General features: G+C 41.9%; 1 protein-coding gene across 5 annotated transcripts in view; it reads right to left on the bottom strand.

The window, feature by feature from the left end:
• Positions 1-18,720, bottom strand: part of kif21b (kinesin family member 21B) — a 60,305-nt gene that overhangs the window by 32,766 nt on the left and 8,819 nt on the right. For 3 of the 5 annotated variants that reach the window (XM_041033962.1, XM_041033964.1, XM_041033966.1), the window contains exons 2-6: positions 4,017-4,239; positions 3,178-3,360; positions 2,047-2,196; positions 516-650; positions 58-240 (exon numbers count right to left, since the gene is read on the bottom strand). In XM_041033962.1, coding sequence (XP_040889896.1) covers positions 58-240; positions 516-650; positions 2,047-2,196; positions 3,178-3,360; positions 4,017-4,239 — 874 coding nt within the window. The remainder of the gene's footprint in view (positions 1-57; positions 241-515; positions 651-2,046; positions 2,197-3,177; positions 3,361-4,016; positions 4,240-18,720) is intronic. The other 2 variants (XM_041033963.1, XM_041033965.1) reach the window with 1 other exon arrangement.

Below are 18,720 nucleotides of genomic sequence, written 5' to 3'. Positions count from 1 at the left end.
CACACACACAAACACACACACACACGCACACACAAAGTCTGTTTCTGTGTGTCTCACCAGTCCACAGTTAATAGAGATTCCCTCCCGAGCTCTATCTCCTGTGGCTCCGGTTCGTTTGAGCCTCTCAGAGCCGGCCAGGTCCACAAAGTGAAACTTGGCCATCAGCGTCTCATACTCCGGCTGGGCAATTGGGCTGGCATCCACACCATTCACCTCCCCGTTCTCCCCTCCTCCGTTCTGCTGGTGGGGGTGGACAGAAATAAATAAATAAACAATATTACTCTAAAATTTCAATTATTTCATCACCTTGAATGCTGTTGTCTCTGTAATACTATATTTTCTTTTTATTTTAAGCTTGTTCTGGCACCTCTGACATTTTTTCTTGTTTTTCCCAAAATATACAGATTTTTTTAATCTTTTTTTTTTTTTTTTAACACATTTTTTACCTAAAATGAGTTGTTAATGAAACTGTAATAACACCCACCTCACCCCTTCAGCCCCAAACCCAATCTCACCATTTGCAGCTGCGGGCAGACTCTCATCTGACAGACGTGGATGGTAAAGATGGCGTGTGACCGGGAGCTTTGGGCATTCATCTGGGTGCTGGCTGTGGTGCGGGACAGAGCGCCGAGCTTCAGGCACTGCAGCAGCTGCAACACACACACACACAGACACACAATGAGGGAGATATTTGGGCATGACTTTTTACTGAAGAAAAGAATCATTTTTTTGCATCACCACCCATAATCACTTGCTGATCTCTGAGAAGAACTCAACACCCATGTCAGCGTATTTAACAAAGGTGGGAAACCACTCACTTGAGTGACTTCAAACTTTCCACAAACATGTTTTTGAGCTGCTTGTGTCAACAGCTGGCAAAAACAGCAACATCTTTACTTCTCTGTCCACCACTTAATTTCCTTTTTCATCCCCCTTCCTGTCTCTCTGCTCTGACTCCATCACCTCACTCACCCTGATCTGACATTTTCTCTCGTTTCTCTCTCCCACAGGAATGTCCATCTGTCTCCACTTGTCTCTCGGCTGTCTGAAGTGTTGGGAATGTGATGCACGAGAAGAAAAAAGAGGCACAACCTGCCTTGCCTCTCACAGTTTCTTTTCTTTCCTTTCTACTGTTCATTTAATAATTTGCTCACATCTTTTCTCCTACTCTGTCAACTACTTTGCAAAGAAACCTGATAATACCATAGAATAGGTGTCTTTTTCGCAGCCACCACTTAGGCCTAAACCACCACCTGTCTCCTCTGCTAAGCTCTTTTGTCACTGGCTCGTCACATCTCCACTAACAGTTATTCCTCCTGCCCTCTTGACCCCAACACATCCTCCTGCCTCCACAGTGTCACTGACAATCAGTTCCCCTTCTTGACAACGATTACTCACCCCTGGTAGGTGGCTGTGTATAAACAAGATTCTCAAAAAAGCTGAACTTTATACATCTGATGTGAAAAAACAAACTAGCCTCATGAGTTCAACCTGTCTGGCTTAAAAGCATGTTAGAGCCAAGTCTCTCTTACTACCGTCAACCTATTTGATCCTACCAGATGGTTCTTGGCAGACTTTTCTGGGTTGCTGGGGATCTCTGGCAGCACCCATGTTCTGTCTCTTCCAGTCTACACTCATTGCGTCTTCGAAATTGCAAAGCAATACCACTCACTCTAATTTCAAGCTAAAACAGAAGCTCCCAGTTCTTATTTTGAAATTCTAGACAAGTAATCAGAATTTATTCATAAAATTTGGACCTTCAGGACCGTGTTGTTAAAAATCTAAGCAAATGTGAGCTCTGAAAAAAGTTCTTTGTTAGGATGATATTGACCAAGTCGTAGCAGTGTAGGGGGTGAAAAACATCCCTGAATGACAAACATGACCTTTAGGAGTTTTTTTATTTCAGATTTTAGCTGTGTAACTGTTTTAGAACACAAAGATGCAACGAAGAGAAAAAGACTGACAAAATGTCAAAATGACGACAGACGTCATACATACAGTATAAGCATAAAAGTATAATATACGCCAACAAATACAAGCACCCACCTCTTCCTCTGAGTGGACCAGTCTGGATGTGACTCCAGTGGTGTAGATGCTGCCACTGGCGTCCTCGTGGATCTTAATGTTTGACTTCCTGCTCCGACTTTCTGGATCTCTGGCTCCGTCAAATAAGTCCAAGATCTCTTCATTGTACAACTACAAAAAACAAGAGATACAAACACATTTAATTCACAAAAAAATTACACAATTTATGACCCCAATACTGGGGCAGTTCTCTGCTTTAAGCAACATCATAAGCATTAAACTGAAATGTTTTCAAATTGTCACTATAAACTGCTTTTTCTGAGCAGATTCTCATGTTCTCTGTTTCTCACATCGGTGTTTCTTCTTTACACACAGCTCTGCGGGCTGAGAGGTCACAGTGAATGACCTCTCAAAAACCAATGAGGGCAAGGGCCACAGAGGTCAGCTGAAAACTCAGCTGTTCCCACCTACTGCCAAACACACACACACACGCAGCCATCTGTTTACCATCAACAGAGATAACCTTTTGACCTGAGAACCTACAAGAAAACACTAACAGAAGAGACCAGAGCAGAAATGAAAAACAGAAATAAAGAAAAATGATTTCGGTTTTTCTATATGAAATGTTATTACAGAATGATTATTAATGTAATCGCATCTTACACACACCCACATATACAACCGTCTTCCCCTAAAAGAAAACCCAAACATTCGCCTGACAAAAGACACTGAAGGAAATCATTACTTGTCATATTATCTCATTGCTCCTACACAAGCATCTCAGCCTCCCTCTGCTCCCTCGCTCTTATCCATCTTCTACCCCACAGTGATGAGGAATAATGTCAGGGGTAATGGCCAACATTAATCAGGTCCAACAAAGCACAAGCAGACATTCCTGCCCATCTGTCATCAGATTGTCACTTCCTGTTTGTGAAAGAGGGGGCTGATCCCCTCGTCTCCTTGTTTTGCCCCATCTGGTTAGAGTTAATATGGACCAATATCAGCCCCAGCACACACGCGTGCACACACACACGCACAATTGCAAGTAAGAATATCAACACTGCACTTAAGAGACGAGAACACAAAAGAATGTGTTGCAGCATGGTTGTACATGTGCTGTACATCCATATACTACATGTGGGTGCTGCTCACCTCTAGGAACTGGGCGCTGACTTTAAAATCGGGTGGCTGGGTGCCGGCCTCCTGGGCGCGCACCCTCCTGTTCTGGATTCCTTCAAACAGCTGGTGAACAGCCCGCGGTATGATGCCCTGCTCCTGCTGGCTCAGACTCACGTCGAAGCCCGTCCCCATCGTGTAGGTCTTCCCCGAACCCGTCTGAAACACATTTCATCAACCACGATGAAATTTAATAAACAAGAAGTAATAAAGCTGATATATGTTCTGCGAAATGTCCCTGTAACCATCTGTTTTCCAATAGGAGCTAGACAAACAGATTGCCAGCCTCTAAAGGACTGCTGCAGATCCCTGCAAAGAAATTTCAGAATACAAGTTCACAACAGATGTAAAAGCAGTAAATACAGCCACACAATACTCTGAGACATAACATCTTAGTAAGTGTTTTAATTTGCTATATTTATTTGTATAAGTGTGGATTGTGTAAAAGATGCGGTTATGTTAACCATCTGTCAGATTCCTCAGAATAATGTAGGATGCACAGTGTCTCTCCTACAGGATTGGGAGGGGTATTCGGGTTGGTTTTTTTGTTTGTGTTCGTTTGTTTCTGTTTTCTCCTTGCTTTGTTGTTGTTATGCTCAGATGCCATGGTGGATATACATTCCACAGAGAGTCATCTTAAACACTTTAATTTAAAAAAATGTAATTAAAATACAACCACATAGACACAAAGCATCTGCAAACAAAATATGGAATATATTAAAACTTAAGTTAATATTAAAAAAAACACAAAAACTATGACACTCTATTTCATTACTTCATCATTTAAAAAAAGGATCCAAGCCTCGCTGTCATACCTGACCATAGGCGAACACGGTGGCGTTGTAGCCCTCGAAGCAGCCCTCGATGAGCTTGTACACACAGGCCTGGTAGATGTGCTGCTGCTCTGAGTCTATGTCAAACACAAAGTCATAGGTGAAGGCCTTGTCCTTTCCCAGCAGGACTTGTGGTTCTCCAGGTGTGACCATCGTGCACACGTGGCAGCCCTCTATCTTCTCCTTGGCCATCTGAGGACGAATCCTGGCAAGAGATGACAGAAGAAAAGGAGACACTCAGTAACTGGGTAAAATGATTACATGATCATGAATTAAAACACGTAAAATGAGTGCCATCACACAGCAGACAGGCCAGTTACTGTGACTGTCGCCTGAAATGCTTTAACGTTTTACTGCAGTGTCGATCAAGCGTGACAATCTGACCCACAGGCTACACATACTCCCCTCTGACCTCATGATAATTTCAGAAGAGTAAGAGCATAAAGCATAAAGAGTCCAAAGAAAAATGTAAAGATCTAAGTCCAGACTATGAAATAACAAGTCTTTTTAATAAATATTAGGGATGCACTGAAATGAAAATTCTTGGCCGAAACCGAAAACCGAAAATGAGGAAACCAAGGCCGAAAACCGAAAAACAGAAAGAAATTATTTTGCCAATTATTAGTACCATTGCATTTATGGCTATGACTGTGTACTAACCTCATTAAAATTACAAGGTATTATGATTACATAAATTAATATGAATGTTTCAAAGAATAAATCAATTTAAACAAGATTGTAAAATTAAATATGTTCTCTCATAAAAACACAAAGTGCATATAAGTCAAGTGCATTTTAAAATTTTCGCTGTAGGACTACAACATAACAGTGTATCAAAACAAAATTTGCCATAGCCCATATGTTTACCGCAGGCCTTTAACAGCAACAAATGCACCAAGAGTTGCAGGGCTTTAAGTTTTAAACTTCATTGCCTTTAAAAAAAACGTCCGCCACAGACGGGCTGGGCGTGCTCGGAGGGATTTTCCTTTTCTGCGCTGCATTCCTCTCATATTCAGCACAGCGATCGAGATGTTTGGATTTCAGGTGAAAAAAATAAACCCGACGTGGAGAAATTCTTTGCAGATCCCTCTTGAAATTTCTACAATACGTTTTGCAAATCGCTATCCGTGTGTCTTTCTCAGATTTACTGAAATACGTCCACACCGCGGACATGTTGGCCTTTCCAAACAAGCTCGCACTGGCGGCGTTTTTCGCTTGCGTGATCAAAACATCCGGTTTCGGTGATAAAAGTCTTTCGGCCGAAAACCGAAAATGCACTTTTGGGCCATTTCGGCCGAAAATTTTCGGTGGCCGAAAATTCGGTGCATCCCTAATAAATATGACCTTAAAGCACAGCATATGCTTTATTCTAGTAGACATTTAACCAAAGACGGCTCTGGCAAGATGATAACTGTAATTATGACAATCAAGAAGATTTTGAAACACCATGAAACTGGGTTGTCATGCAAAACTGAGCTCAACAGAAACTTTGAGTGTTTCACCCTCAAAACAGAAGCTCTCTCAGCAGAGACGCTGAGTAGGTTACAGAGGTCTGGTAAGTCCACTTCTTTCTAACTCCACAAAACCAGATTTCTTTCATTTATGTCTTCAGCCCCAACCGACGCAGACTCAAGTGATGTCATTTGAGGTAATTTATCAAACTTTGTGGAGCTTTCTCTGCAGCTGCAAAAGGCTTTATAGAAATGAGAGCTCCCAAAGAGTGGAGCTCCCCTTTAAAAGTGGATGTCTGAGCTTAGACGACACCCAAAGTGGTGTAAATGATTTCAGTTAATAAATGTAAAAACACAGGAAAAGTGTAAATAAAATAGGTGACATAATGCACCATATTCCATAGCTGTTTATACCAAGTCACTACGTCGATCTGAAAGGGACAGTAAAATGAAACTTCCCTTTGATTGACTGGTAGAGGAAAGTGGAGCAGACTTGCTCAAATCAATGGGCTCATACACAAAAAGACAAAAGAGACATTCACAGGGCTGTATAAAGGGGAACTAAACTGAGATATGTTAGAACATGGAAGAACAAGCCTGAGGACAAAGCACATACATCAACAACAGCACAGTTGCTTGTGCTGTTGATTTACAAAGTCAGAGAACATATAGAAAATGAGAAGCATGATGAAGCATAAAATGGACAGTTCTGAGAAAAACTAGTGCAAGTAGGGCCACTGTTGATGATAAGGCAGACTCATAAGTCTCATAAGTCATTATTAAAGCAGCTGTTAATCCTGCTGCACAGGACTCACAGTTCTGCTGGGCTTTCCGTCCTGACAGGTAGTTCACTGCAGTTAATTGCTTTTCACCTGACATCCCAATTGTAAAATAATCCTTGATTAGATGAGTCCAAAGGAAAGCAGCCACTGCACAACGCCTTTGAACTCAATGACAGAATGAGGGCCGAGTGTTTAAATTTAGGATCATTTTAACTTGTTTGCCAGCAACGGCAGAAACCCTCAGAGGCAAGACGGATGGCTGATGAATGGAGATGTGGCGGTTACAGAAGTGACACTGTTTTTCGTGTTTGTGCCGCAGTGCTGGTTAATCGTGAGAAAACTGTAGGTCTAACGTTGCTCCCACCTAATGCGATGTACATAAAACACAAGATCTGTCGTGCGGCCCAGTGTTAATCTTAGGCTTTCAGTGGTACGATGTGGACACAGTGGAGAGGTAATCACTTTAAGCTGCGGGAAAAGCCATGAGCCAGCAGTATCGGAGCATGGGGTCCACCTCTCCACATGCTAAGCCCCTCAGTTCAATCTTCAGGGGATGCAAATCAACTCCCCCGCACACTAAGACCACACTAGAAACTCCCTTTGGAATGCTACAACAAAGACACACATACATATTGTGTAAAGCTATGCAAAGCAAGAAAAATCCCCAACAACCACATACAGCTGCTGTAGGGATAGCGGGCACTCCACAAAGACACACACAGATCAAAAACAACCTACTGTACTATCTTCAGTACACACACGGTTCCTCTTTCAAGCATGCATTAAGAACCACACCCACCACAAACACTCACTGTAATCCCTTCACCACGCGTCGTTATGGTGCTACAGAAACACACACACAGAGCTGACAACAGCATTTTTTTTTACCCCTCTTTCAGGCCTTTAAGGGGTCTTCCAGGAAATAATTAAAGGCATTAGAATAGTCTGATTCAGCAGCAACACACTGACACAGACCACCTCAGGACAGACGGTGTGACACAGAAAGCAGCTTGCAGACAGATGAGTCTCTTTTATCGAGGGATGTGACCTTGACACTGAGGTTAATGTATCTGAAACCACAGACACCATTCGAGTGCTGTTTAAGCCAATTATTAACATAAATTGGATATGGCAGAGGAGAAGTGCGTTGGCTCTTCACAATGGGCTGTGTCTGTGTGTGTGTGTCTACGAGCGTGTGTGCGAGCTGCAGCCGTATTTTAAAAGGGCTGGGGGTCATTTTTCTGCCCTTTTCTCTCGGTTTATACTCAATGCAAATCCGTCTTCTGTATGCAATATTTTTAGGTCACAAGTGTCAGAAATGTCAACACTTGACAGCAGACATTGAAAAGAAAAAGAAAGAAAGAGGTAGACTACAGTAAGGGATGGCAGTTGGTCAGATATATAGACTGGGAATGTATAACACATTTATCACCTCCATTTATTCAGGGCCATTATGCAGGCTTTGAGGCACCACATTTTGCAGTCGTCAGTCCTTCTCCCATTAAGATAATTAACTTTTCATCTTCACTTACATTAAAAAAAGAACATCCAAGCCGTCGCCTCGCATTGACCGCTGACTTACTTGCTGGGCGGCCAGGTCTCTGCTGTCAGGATTTGTCTCTGCTGTCTAATCTCTGACAGAGAACAAACACCCAAGTCATTGCCAGTGCATAAATTCAAATAGCAGCATGGTTTACGTTTGGTTGTATTTTTGAGTTTGATAATTGATTAATCCTTTAGGGAGTTTATATAGCTTCTCAAAAATGAGGATTTGCTGCTGTCTTTGGGTTTTGGACTGTTATCCCGACAAGAAAAAGGCATCACCTTGGGCTCTACAAAACAATTTTTCACTATTTTCTTAGATATATTATACAACAAATATATAACAAATTAATCAAGGACTCAAAAAGATAACAGAAAGATTAAGCACTAATGAACATGCTTATTGGCTGCAGCCCCAAAATATTACATAATCAAACATCTGTGTTCAGATTTAAGGCTCTGCATGCTTCCTCACAGTGTCCTCTCTGTCTTTCCCCCGACCATCTCACAGCAGGAGTCAAAGACTACCAACAAAGACCAGTGTGGCTGAATTCAGTGAAGACAAGCTCTGCATCAAATGAGAATAGACAAACATGTCTGGCACACACACAAGCAAAAACACACATATACCAAGAAGGCACAAAAACAACAATGACAGCCTATCAGTGATCCACAGGGAGAAGAAATGGAACAGCTATAAATAATCAATCCACACACACACAATCACACCGCGGCTCAGCTGGATGAACATTTAAGCCAGCTGCGCCAACAAAGGATCAGATCCATAACATTGATCGGAGCAGCAAACATCTCACACACACACACCATATGCACAAAGATCCAGGCTCTGACCACATGCACACACACTAAAAGAAAATTTAGCAGCTATAAATAGCCCATAACACCACAATTAAATGTCTGTATGAGACGAAGGCGTAGAGATAAACACAGAGAAGCAGGTTGTGGATCCCTGATGCAGCAAATTAAGGCATCTATCTCTTCTCATCTTTGCACACTAATGGGAAAGTAGTTTAAATACCCTGGGGACTAAACAGAGTCCCCCATATGACACACACACACACACACACACACACACACACACACATACACACCTATACTGCTACCTTTTATACATGAATTCTTCATACAAAGATGAAGATGAGTTTCTAATATGATGTACCCCAATGTTCTGTCAGAAGCCCCAAACCCAGTTCTGTCAGACACACAAACAAACAACACACACACAAAGTCAGAAAACCCATTACCCAAAACCTCTGAGGGGATTCACTTAATACAATAATTATCAAACCCAATAGTGCTAATTAGAACCAGACAAAAAAGCAAACAAACACACATAGGCACAGAGTAATTGCCACATCAAACGCTGATAGCAGCAAAAGTCATTGATGCGTGACTTAAGAGTGAAGTAATCTGTAACATGAGGGAGGCAGAGGACCCACCAGAATCCCGAACACAGTCCTCAAGACCTTTCTGATATTCACAGCATCCCTCATAAGATCAGTGCCTTTGAAAAGGTTTCACATTTCCTTAAAAATGATTCACAAGCATGCAAACAAACATTTACATTTACATCAGAATGCTGAATGGGGAAAGCATATGTTAGACTCCAGTGAAACCTCAGTACACTGAAATATGTCTTGTCAAGTATAAAAAAATGTAATGTATCAAATGTTGCTGTTGAATTCTGCACAATTTGAATGGATCTAAGTAAAGAAATCACATTTACTGGGAAGTCTGGCATATTTTGAGAATACAGTCTTACTGTCTTGTTGTTTTATGGCTCCTCCAACCACTCAAGTTGCAGTTTAGATCCATGTCTGTCCAGACTCATTTAATATATGAAGTGAAGACTTTTCAAACCAACAGCAAAGATGTTGGTTTGAAAAGTCTTCAAACCAACAGCAAAGATGATCTATATAATCACTACAGTTTCAAGGTGGGAACCTAAGGTTAATGTCGCTAACTCATCATCTAACCAAATATGAAATATGCTCACAATCTCCCCTTCTGTTCCTGAGTTATGGCTCTGAATAATGTTTACAGGACATTACAATGTCACACTGAAGTTGACCTTGTCACAATTAGTACATAAATTCTTGAGTTATAGCCAAAAACGTTGTGAGGTCAAAGTGACCTTAACCTCTGACCTTTGAGCACCAAATTATAATCAGTTCATCCATGAGTCCAAGTGCATATTGGTGCCAAATCTGGATAAATTCCCTCAAGGCTTTTCTGAGATATCATGTTGATGAGAATGGGACGGGTGGACATACATACAAATGGATGGACAGAAAAGCCAAAAACATAAAGCCTCCGGCCACAGCTGTCTCTTTGACACAAAGTCATCATTTTAAGAAAAAAGTCCTAATATTTTTATATAAAATCGTAATTCGAGAAGTCTTTTACAGCATGGTACTACAACAAAGCTGACAATATTTTTACAATGCACGCTGTTTCTGTTTCTCTCTCTCTCTCTCTCTCTCTCTCTCTCTCTCTCTCTCTCACACACACACACACTGAACACTCAATAAAGAGTCTTAGTCTAGTTTCCAGTTTTTTTTTCCCTCAGCTGGGACATTGAGGAGGGTCCAGTTTCCTTGGGAACCACATAAAGTGCTCAGAGACTTCTAATGTGTAATGACCGCATGTGTGTGAGCATGTGTTTGTATTTACAAGAGGATAATGGTATTCTTCTTATGGTGCCCAAATGGCAAACTACAAATGCTAATACCCAATCATTATTTAGTAATCTTCACCTGAAACCCAACTGCTGACCTACTATCCAATCACGGTTCAGAAAACAGCCTGGACCAAATGCCAAGTGTGTTACCAACCAGCCCAGAGTAGCAATAAAATCAGGCCGCTGTGATCGCTGCCAATGACAGCGAGTGCCAGTAATGCCTCTGTGTGTGTGTGTGTGCATTATTCTGTGTGTGTGTGTACGTTATTCTATGTGCGTATTCATGCTCAGTCAACCTTCAGAGAAAAGGCCGGCGATAGCCAAAGAGCTCATTTCCCTAATGTAAACACTTGAGTAAAGACACAACACACACCCATAAAGGGACAGAGTTAATCGTATTCTCTTGAGCTGTGAGTGTTTCAGAGCTCTGTTGTCTCTCCTCTGGCACTGAGCCAGTGGAGGAAGCCAGCCGCTGCCTCCACGTTTCCATTTATCAGCTGACAACATCTACTCTCATCAAATTTCTCAATCGAGGACTATTTGAACAAGACCTTCTTTCCACCGTTACTCTTGTTATCTTTTATGGCTTCATCATCCCTGCACAGGAAAACACCATCAGGCTCTTCTTTTGTTTCTGTGCTCTTGTCCTCATCCTCACACCTTTGCCTGTTTTGTGGCCCTCCCTCAGTTTGCTGCCAGTGAAAACAGACTATCAGGACAAAAGCTTGAATGACAGAAGCAGTGGAGGGGGCCTGTTCCATTTCCTTTTTCTCCTGATAACAGCAGAGACTAATCGCTAATGTGGACTTTTCCGCTGCCGCACTTCCCTTCCCTCTGACTCTCTTTCTGTCTATTGATCAAACATCACCTTCATAATAGAAAAACACATATCCATCATATGGTGTGAGAAGCCAACGCATTGTGTCTGTTCCTTAGCTGTTTTAAATGCAAACAAACGGTCACCCCCCTCCTCCCCCGCCTCCTCCCATCACACACCAGATCCAATGACTGTTGACAGACAACTCAACCATCAGTCTGCCATCCAGGAAAGGCTGCGCTGACAGGTAGAAAATAAAAGCTCTACAGGTGACTAACAGTGCTGTAAAGACACTGATCAGTGATAAAGGATAGGAGATACAGCCAGAAACCATGTTTACACAGTAAAGCGCGTACAGGGAGGCAGAAGATTGGGATTGATTTTGTGCTTTTGGGAACAGTCTTTACAAAGCAGGGAGAGTGCTGATCTCAGATCATCCTGACTGATGAGGACAACAGACTCATCGTCGTACTTTCCTTGCCCCTGTCCCATATCTTACCTCTCCACTCTGTGTTTCTCCAAACAAAGACTGACTCACACTGAGGGTAACACATACACGCATGCATTGTACTGAAGGTCACATACATATGGATGTGTGAAGCAGATGAATGCAATCAAGCAGCACTCTGTGTTGACGTAAGTGTGTCTGCATGCAAAAGACTGATTTAGCAAAGCCAAATGAAGCGAAGATGACAACATAAAAAAGTTTTTAAGTACTAAAGCTGCACTAACATTATCTTTAACTTAGCAATTCATTAGCATTTCATCAAAGGACAACTTGTAATGTGAAAGTGGTCTCTACAGGTCTGCACCTCTGCAGGTTTACTCATGTCTATGAAGTGTTATAGGGTCTTTCAGCTCATTGTTTTGGTTTAACTGCCTGTACCTTTATTGTTTTGGTTCAGTGTCTCTGCTCTCGTCAGCATTGTTTCCACACGTTAGACAGCTGTTTTCAGGACACAAGCTGCTGTAAACCCGCTGTACGCTACTTCTCCAGCACCAAACATCAGAGAGAAAACACAGAAAACAAAGTGAAGCATTTAGCAGCGAAAGAGCCAAATTATTTTCTCAGGAGTTGGCGGAGACCAAAAACAGAGGTTAAAGAAGTTCACCAAGTGGACAGACATATGACTCCAAGTGAATGTTAATATTTCTCCACATCTGCTGGAAGACTGAGTAACCTTCTGCTAACACATAAGCCATATGAACATTTTAAGGTGAAAATAAGTCAGTACTGTGTGAGGTTAGCTTGTTGCACTGCCACCAAGAATGGAAAAAAAAACAATGAACACAAAATTGTGCATATATACCATTCTTATGTAAGTGGAATCTAGTTTGTTTGATCTCAGCAAAAATGCAAGTTCTTGCAAGTTTGCATGAACACAAAACAGATCTCTGTACCACTGCTTGCAGGAATAACACCGTTTTGGAACAAACGTATGAGGATCAAAATAAAAAGAAGACAACTTCTTTTTCCTTAGGTTCATAGATGCACTGCATCTGTAACCTAAAACCAGACCATACCCCATGCTGATGTCCTGATCTCCCCTCTCTTCTCCGCCTCAGCTGATAAAACAGGTGGTGAGACTCACTGTAATATCCCCCTGTTGTCATCTCACTCATTAATAACCACTCAGCACAGAGACGAGTGTAAAATCTGTCATCACATCCTATCTCCTACTTTCTGCCTCTCTCACGCACCTTATTTCTTTTGTGTAATGAGTGTTGGTTTAGAAGAGGTGCTCATGCACTGTCTCATAAATACTGAACCTGCAGCCTCCATTACACTGTGCTGTCTAACAAGTCATCAGTGATGCAAAATAAGGGAGGCAGGAAGCACGGCAGGCAGGAAAAAAACTATGTGCTTTGTATATTTATCGTTAAGTTAATGGATGTCAGCCTCATACATATATGTTACAAAGTCTTCTTGATAGAGAACATTGATTGTAAGAACAAAAAACGATTTTAAATATCCACAAAACCCATAGTGAAAGTTAAACATGAATATTAAAGCCATTTCTAATTATTCTTCTAAAGAACTGAGCTAAAAGGTGTTTCCCTCTAATTCCAGGCCTGTCAGTGCACGTCAGTGGTATCCAGGTGGAACTGCTTCAGGATGCATCCCTGCTGATTTCTCTGCACCACAGCCCCACCACACTATCAGCTACCAGGGTGTTGTCTCCATAAACACGCACGACAGGCACGATTTCTCATAAACCCTAACAGCACTTTGCCATGAAATAATGCACAAACATTTACAGCAGCCTCCCCCATTTATCAAACAAGCCTCTCAAATTGATCTTAAGATGATCATGAATATTAAATTGCTCCTTGAACTGCTGCCAAACTCAAAGCTGTGCATATTTCCAAGCTTTCAGGATGCCCATTTGTACATGAAAGCCAGCTTAAGGAATAATAAGAATTAAATTTAAAATAAAAATGTTTGAAGCAGTTTTTGAATATTTTACCCATTTTTCATATTCTTCCCTGTGCACAGAAGTCTTTGTTACAACTAACTCCACTGTTGACCTACTAAGGTTACAAACAGACATTAGCTGCCTCTGTGAAACATGGTGCCACCAGCTGAATCTTTTCACGTGGGAGGGCAGAACATGTCAAAGGTAAAGCTCAATGACCAAGCAACAACTTAAGTATATGGCTGTGATTTAGAATCCCAGCCATATAGCACACAACCCAATCATGCTAAATGCCAGCAGGTCGATTGAGTTCCTCCTATTTATCTTTTACCAAACACAGAGTAAGACAATATGAGTATTGTGTTCACAACCTGATTTATACCAAACACAAGCCACACCTGACAGAAACTCAACAAACCACAGTCTCGTAGCATTATGTACAGAGCAGAACTGTCTTTCCCTTTCTGAGCGAGATTAACTTCATGCAATCGGCACGACAGAGATTACATGATCAGTAGCACAGTGTCTTCATCTGGTTCTGTTCTGTTTGCTTGTACCATACCTCCGATTAGTGCTTTGTCATTGTTGGAGTTCAGATTAGGATTAACCAGCTGACACAGCCGTGTGTGTTTGCATGTGTGTGTGTGTGTGTGCACACAACGAACATGGTTATACCCAGCATGTCCAGGTATGAGAATATGTCATTGATGGGGAGAAATTGAGACTATAAACATCAGTCCAAAAACCATTCATAAAAAGAAGACAGGAAGGTACACTGTCCTTGAAAGTATTTTAATCACACACTGATTCATTTTCAAGATTAGAAAGAGAAAGCAAAATGTCCAACTCAACTAAATGTGTGTGTGTGTGTGTGTGTATCTTGTCTCTCTTCAGTGAGACAAGACACACACACACTGCAGTGACAAGCCGAGCTGCACTCTTATCACTGTCAGCTGGAGTACATCCAGGTCATGTTCCCATAGCAACCGGGGACGAGATAACTCAATGCAGATACCCACAAAGAAGTTTATAACTGTGACGAAAATACTACCTTAAAAAAAGAGAAATACAAGTCATTCTCCACTGTCTTTTCTTATGGGAATACCACAGTAACACTTCTGGACCAATGGTCAGCACCTTGAACCCTTAACTCCCCCCGCCCCTTCATAATTTGCTTTGTAGAAAGTATCTTCTCTGTTAATGTAAGACAAGCCAGTAATTGAGGTGGTTTTGCTGTCAGCAACTAAATTAAAGGTCTCCGCCTACTTCATTTAACTGTTATGTTTGATTCCTCATACCTTTGGGAAAAGTGTAAGTGTTTGGAAGCCTTTGGACATGTCCCGGCAACACGTGATAGCAGTCTTTGTCACACTGTACACCTGATACAAAACTTCTGAAAAGCTGTCGAGGTGGAGCAGATTAACGCTCTTTGAACCATTTATCTCTCAGTTGCTCTCCCACTGAACCTGCCTTTTTCTTGTTCAGCTCTTGAAAGAGTCAAGCAAACAGAAAGACGGAGGGAGCAAGGGAAAAGGAAAAATGAGAACGAGAACAAGAGAGGGGGGATAAAATGGCAATTCATGAAGCTCGTCGCATGTTTGACATGAAAAGCCCTGAGAACCCAGGAAATTGGCTTGGCCTATTTTGGGTTAGGAGCTGTGGGCATATCAGTGACTGTGGGATGAAATGAGAGAGGCCCCGAGGTGCATCAGTGTGGATGGAGGGGTGGCAGACCACTGGCTAAGGCCAAAACTGGAAGAAACCCTATTTAAGAAAATGAGTAACAAAACAGAATGGATGAGAATGGAGGGATGCACTTTTTTTTTTTTTTAAAGATCAACCAATCAGGTTAGATTATTTGGCCAGTATGACTCATGAAATGAGTGATTTTCATCCTGGGCTGATTTTTGACCCAATAAGGGATCATAAAAGCTAAAGAAAAAAAATTAAGCTTAATAACAACAATAATAATGATGATAAGAAGAAGAAGAGGAAGAATCTATCCTGTGGTGAATTTGAATATTTGAACCAGATTTCAAGGCAATCTGTTGAAGAGTTGTTTCACAAGAGACATTTCACTCAAATCCACTAAGTCAACCGTCTGGTGGCAGTAGGGGAAAAGTCAAGGTATCATCAAAGTCAATAGGCTTAACCCTCTTGGGGCCATGAATTTTGGTACAAAACTTAATGGGAATCCATCCTTGAGATATTTAAGTTTGGACCAAAGTGGTGGACTGCTGTGAGCATGGCTTTCAGTCCATCATTTTAAAATATGCCATCTCGTAAATGTAATCACAAACATCAAGAATAATTTTAATAAGAAGTGTTTTGGATCCTAATTAGTTGATGTACAGCAGTTTGGCTGACTGAGAAATTAAGATTTCTGATTAGAGCTATCTTAAAGCTTTCACTGATTAAAGCCTATTCGTTCGAGAGTTACTGTAATACCAACCTCTTCCATGAAACATAAGCAGTGTACAGCTGAAAGGCACCATTTTTGATTATTGAGCTACAGTAGGCATTTCTGTCCTGCTGCCCATTTAATCAGTGCTCCCATTGATTTTCTGGATCAGTTGTCTGCACCAATTCCGCACATAAAACCATCAACTGTCTTCTCATCTCTCCGTCTCCCCATTCCTCTGCTGCTCCATCCATCACAATCCATCCAAGACACCTTTCCCATAATGTCTGTGCCCTTGTAGTAATCAGTTAAGTGTCTGTACATGAGTGTTATAACAACAGACACTCTCCCATAGCGGGCTATGGAAGCAGGCCATTCACTACAAAATCTGTCTCTCGCTTTGGTCTCCAGTTCTCCACATGGGCCCAACATCACAGCATACTAACCGGCCAGAAGCCAAACACACACACATGCACACACACTCACATTCAGAAGGTCATGTGCTGGTCCAACACTCTCTAAGGGGATGGCAGGGATTAGCAATGGGCACCTGACTGTGCCTTGTCCCTGGCAAGGTACACTCATGTTAGCTATGAATGAAATAATCTGGCATCAAATAAAAGTGAATGAGGGGTAAGAAATGCCATTCAGCTAGCCACGACCTTGGCCTCTGATTTAGGATAACAATATAATAGAGACAAGTGGAGACAGAAGCAGCAGGGTTATGAAGGTAAAGGCTCAGGTGAGACCACTGGAATACAAAGCACTAATACAGACCACTTGGAGAAACTGAAGCAGTGATGCATGAAGTAAAAGGAGGGGCGAGCCGACTAAGCGTGGAATAAATAAATGGAAAAGCAAAGAGGACACTAAGCATTTTAAGCAAACATTCATAAGCGTGTGTAGAGGAAGTGGGACAGTGGTCACAAGAGGCTGGCGCTGGGTGTGGACAGCTGGCTTGCCCAGGTGGCAGCAGGCAGACTCGGAGCAGAAACCTTCTGCCACTCCCATTTGGCGTCTGCTTTGTCGCACTGATACACACGTGCTGTTTCTCCCAGAGAGCCATGCCTGGTGAGATTCAGTGCCTCCACAAGGCCACTGTATAGGCTACGTATTATAGGTAATATAAAATTATGTCATGTGAATCAGCCTCATGTACGTTTATGTGCATGCAAGCCAGAGCTTAAACAATTGGTCAATTAATCAACTCGCTGAATGACCAAAAAAATAATCCCAAACTATTTTGATCAAGTGTTTGGCATTTTTCAAGTTAGATTTTTACCAGTTCATTCTGCTACACTGTAAGGATTAACTGCTGTTCTCTGCTGAACCCTGTCCAACATGGAAACACAAGTGAAAACATACATAAACAAAAAACACATCAACAGACGATATTTTCTGACTTCTGCATTAGACTGACAGCCTTTTTTTTTTACCCATTCTTCTTCTGTTGTTGTACTAGCATTTTATTCACCACCACACCCAGGCATATGATGCGCACGAGCCACTGTGCAAAGCCTTCGTATTAACCTTATCCATCGAACTAACCTCACAGACTGGCGACCCTGTAGCCTGAGGCACTGCTGCCGATTGGTAGGATTGGTAGGACTCACATACTCTGTGCTCATTGGTTTGACTGGTTGTGTTAGCATGCAGTGTCGCACGCTTGAGCGCGAATGAGCGAACTGGTTCATCGATGTTAACATGAGCGTTTTCTTAACCGAGCCAGACTTCAGGGACAGAGTTGTCCTACATTGTCTGGAAAGAGCTAGGTCGACTGTTCAAGAACGATCAAAGAACTGAGCTGTAATCTCTCACCTTGTCTGCCAGGAATTTATTTTCAAAAGACACTCACTGTCATCCTAAGTTTAAGGCCTGTCTAAATACACCACTGTGGCCTCGCTGCTTTCTGTTTGTCCATTGTCCTTGTAATTGATAGAATGAATAGATAACCATGCCCCATGACAACAAACCAGCACATCAAAGACATAATGAGGGATGAAGCCAAGAGCTAAGAGCAGAATCTTTGGGAGACTTAAAGGTCTCAAATATCCCATTTTTATGCTGATAATATGAGGTAACAAGCAACAGAGAAGTGAGGAAAGCTGAGCAGGGCTACACATGAAAAATCAGCTGTGAAAGGCGCCATCATAGACCGCATTTATTTGCCCTGCCCTCAGGCTTCTCACAGACAAAACACTCCTCACGCTAAAAGGTCTTTGATGTATGAGGTCAGTAATTCACCTGAATATGTAGCTATATAATGCTATTATTCATATAGATAATCGTAAAAATGGTGAAAGCAAAGAGGAATTATACAATTACTGTAAAACCAGTGACATTTTTTTCTTTAGTATTGATCAAAACGCAGTCAGTAAACTGTGCTACTCAGTTAAAAAAAACAAAAAATTCTCATCACTGTCAAAGACAGCCAACCATCATTCAGTTTCAGACGAACATCTCTCATTGTTACAGGAGCACATCAGTCCGCACCATTGGAGCTGATTCTGGGTCAATCCCCACCCCACTTCCTCATCATCCACCCCCTCCTCATTTCCCCTCCACCCGCCACCCC

Source organism: Toxotes jaculatrix, chromosome 3 (genome assembly GCF_017976425.1).
Source record: "Toxotes jaculatrix isolate fToxJac2 chromosome 3, fToxJac2.pri, whole genome shotgun sequence".
Classification (NCBI taxonomy): domain Eukaryota; kingdom Metazoa; phylum Chordata; class Actinopteri; family Toxotidae; genus Toxotes; species Toxotes jaculatrix.
Note: the sequence above shows the minus strand (reverse complement) of the source record. Positions and strands in the feature narration are given on the sequence as shown.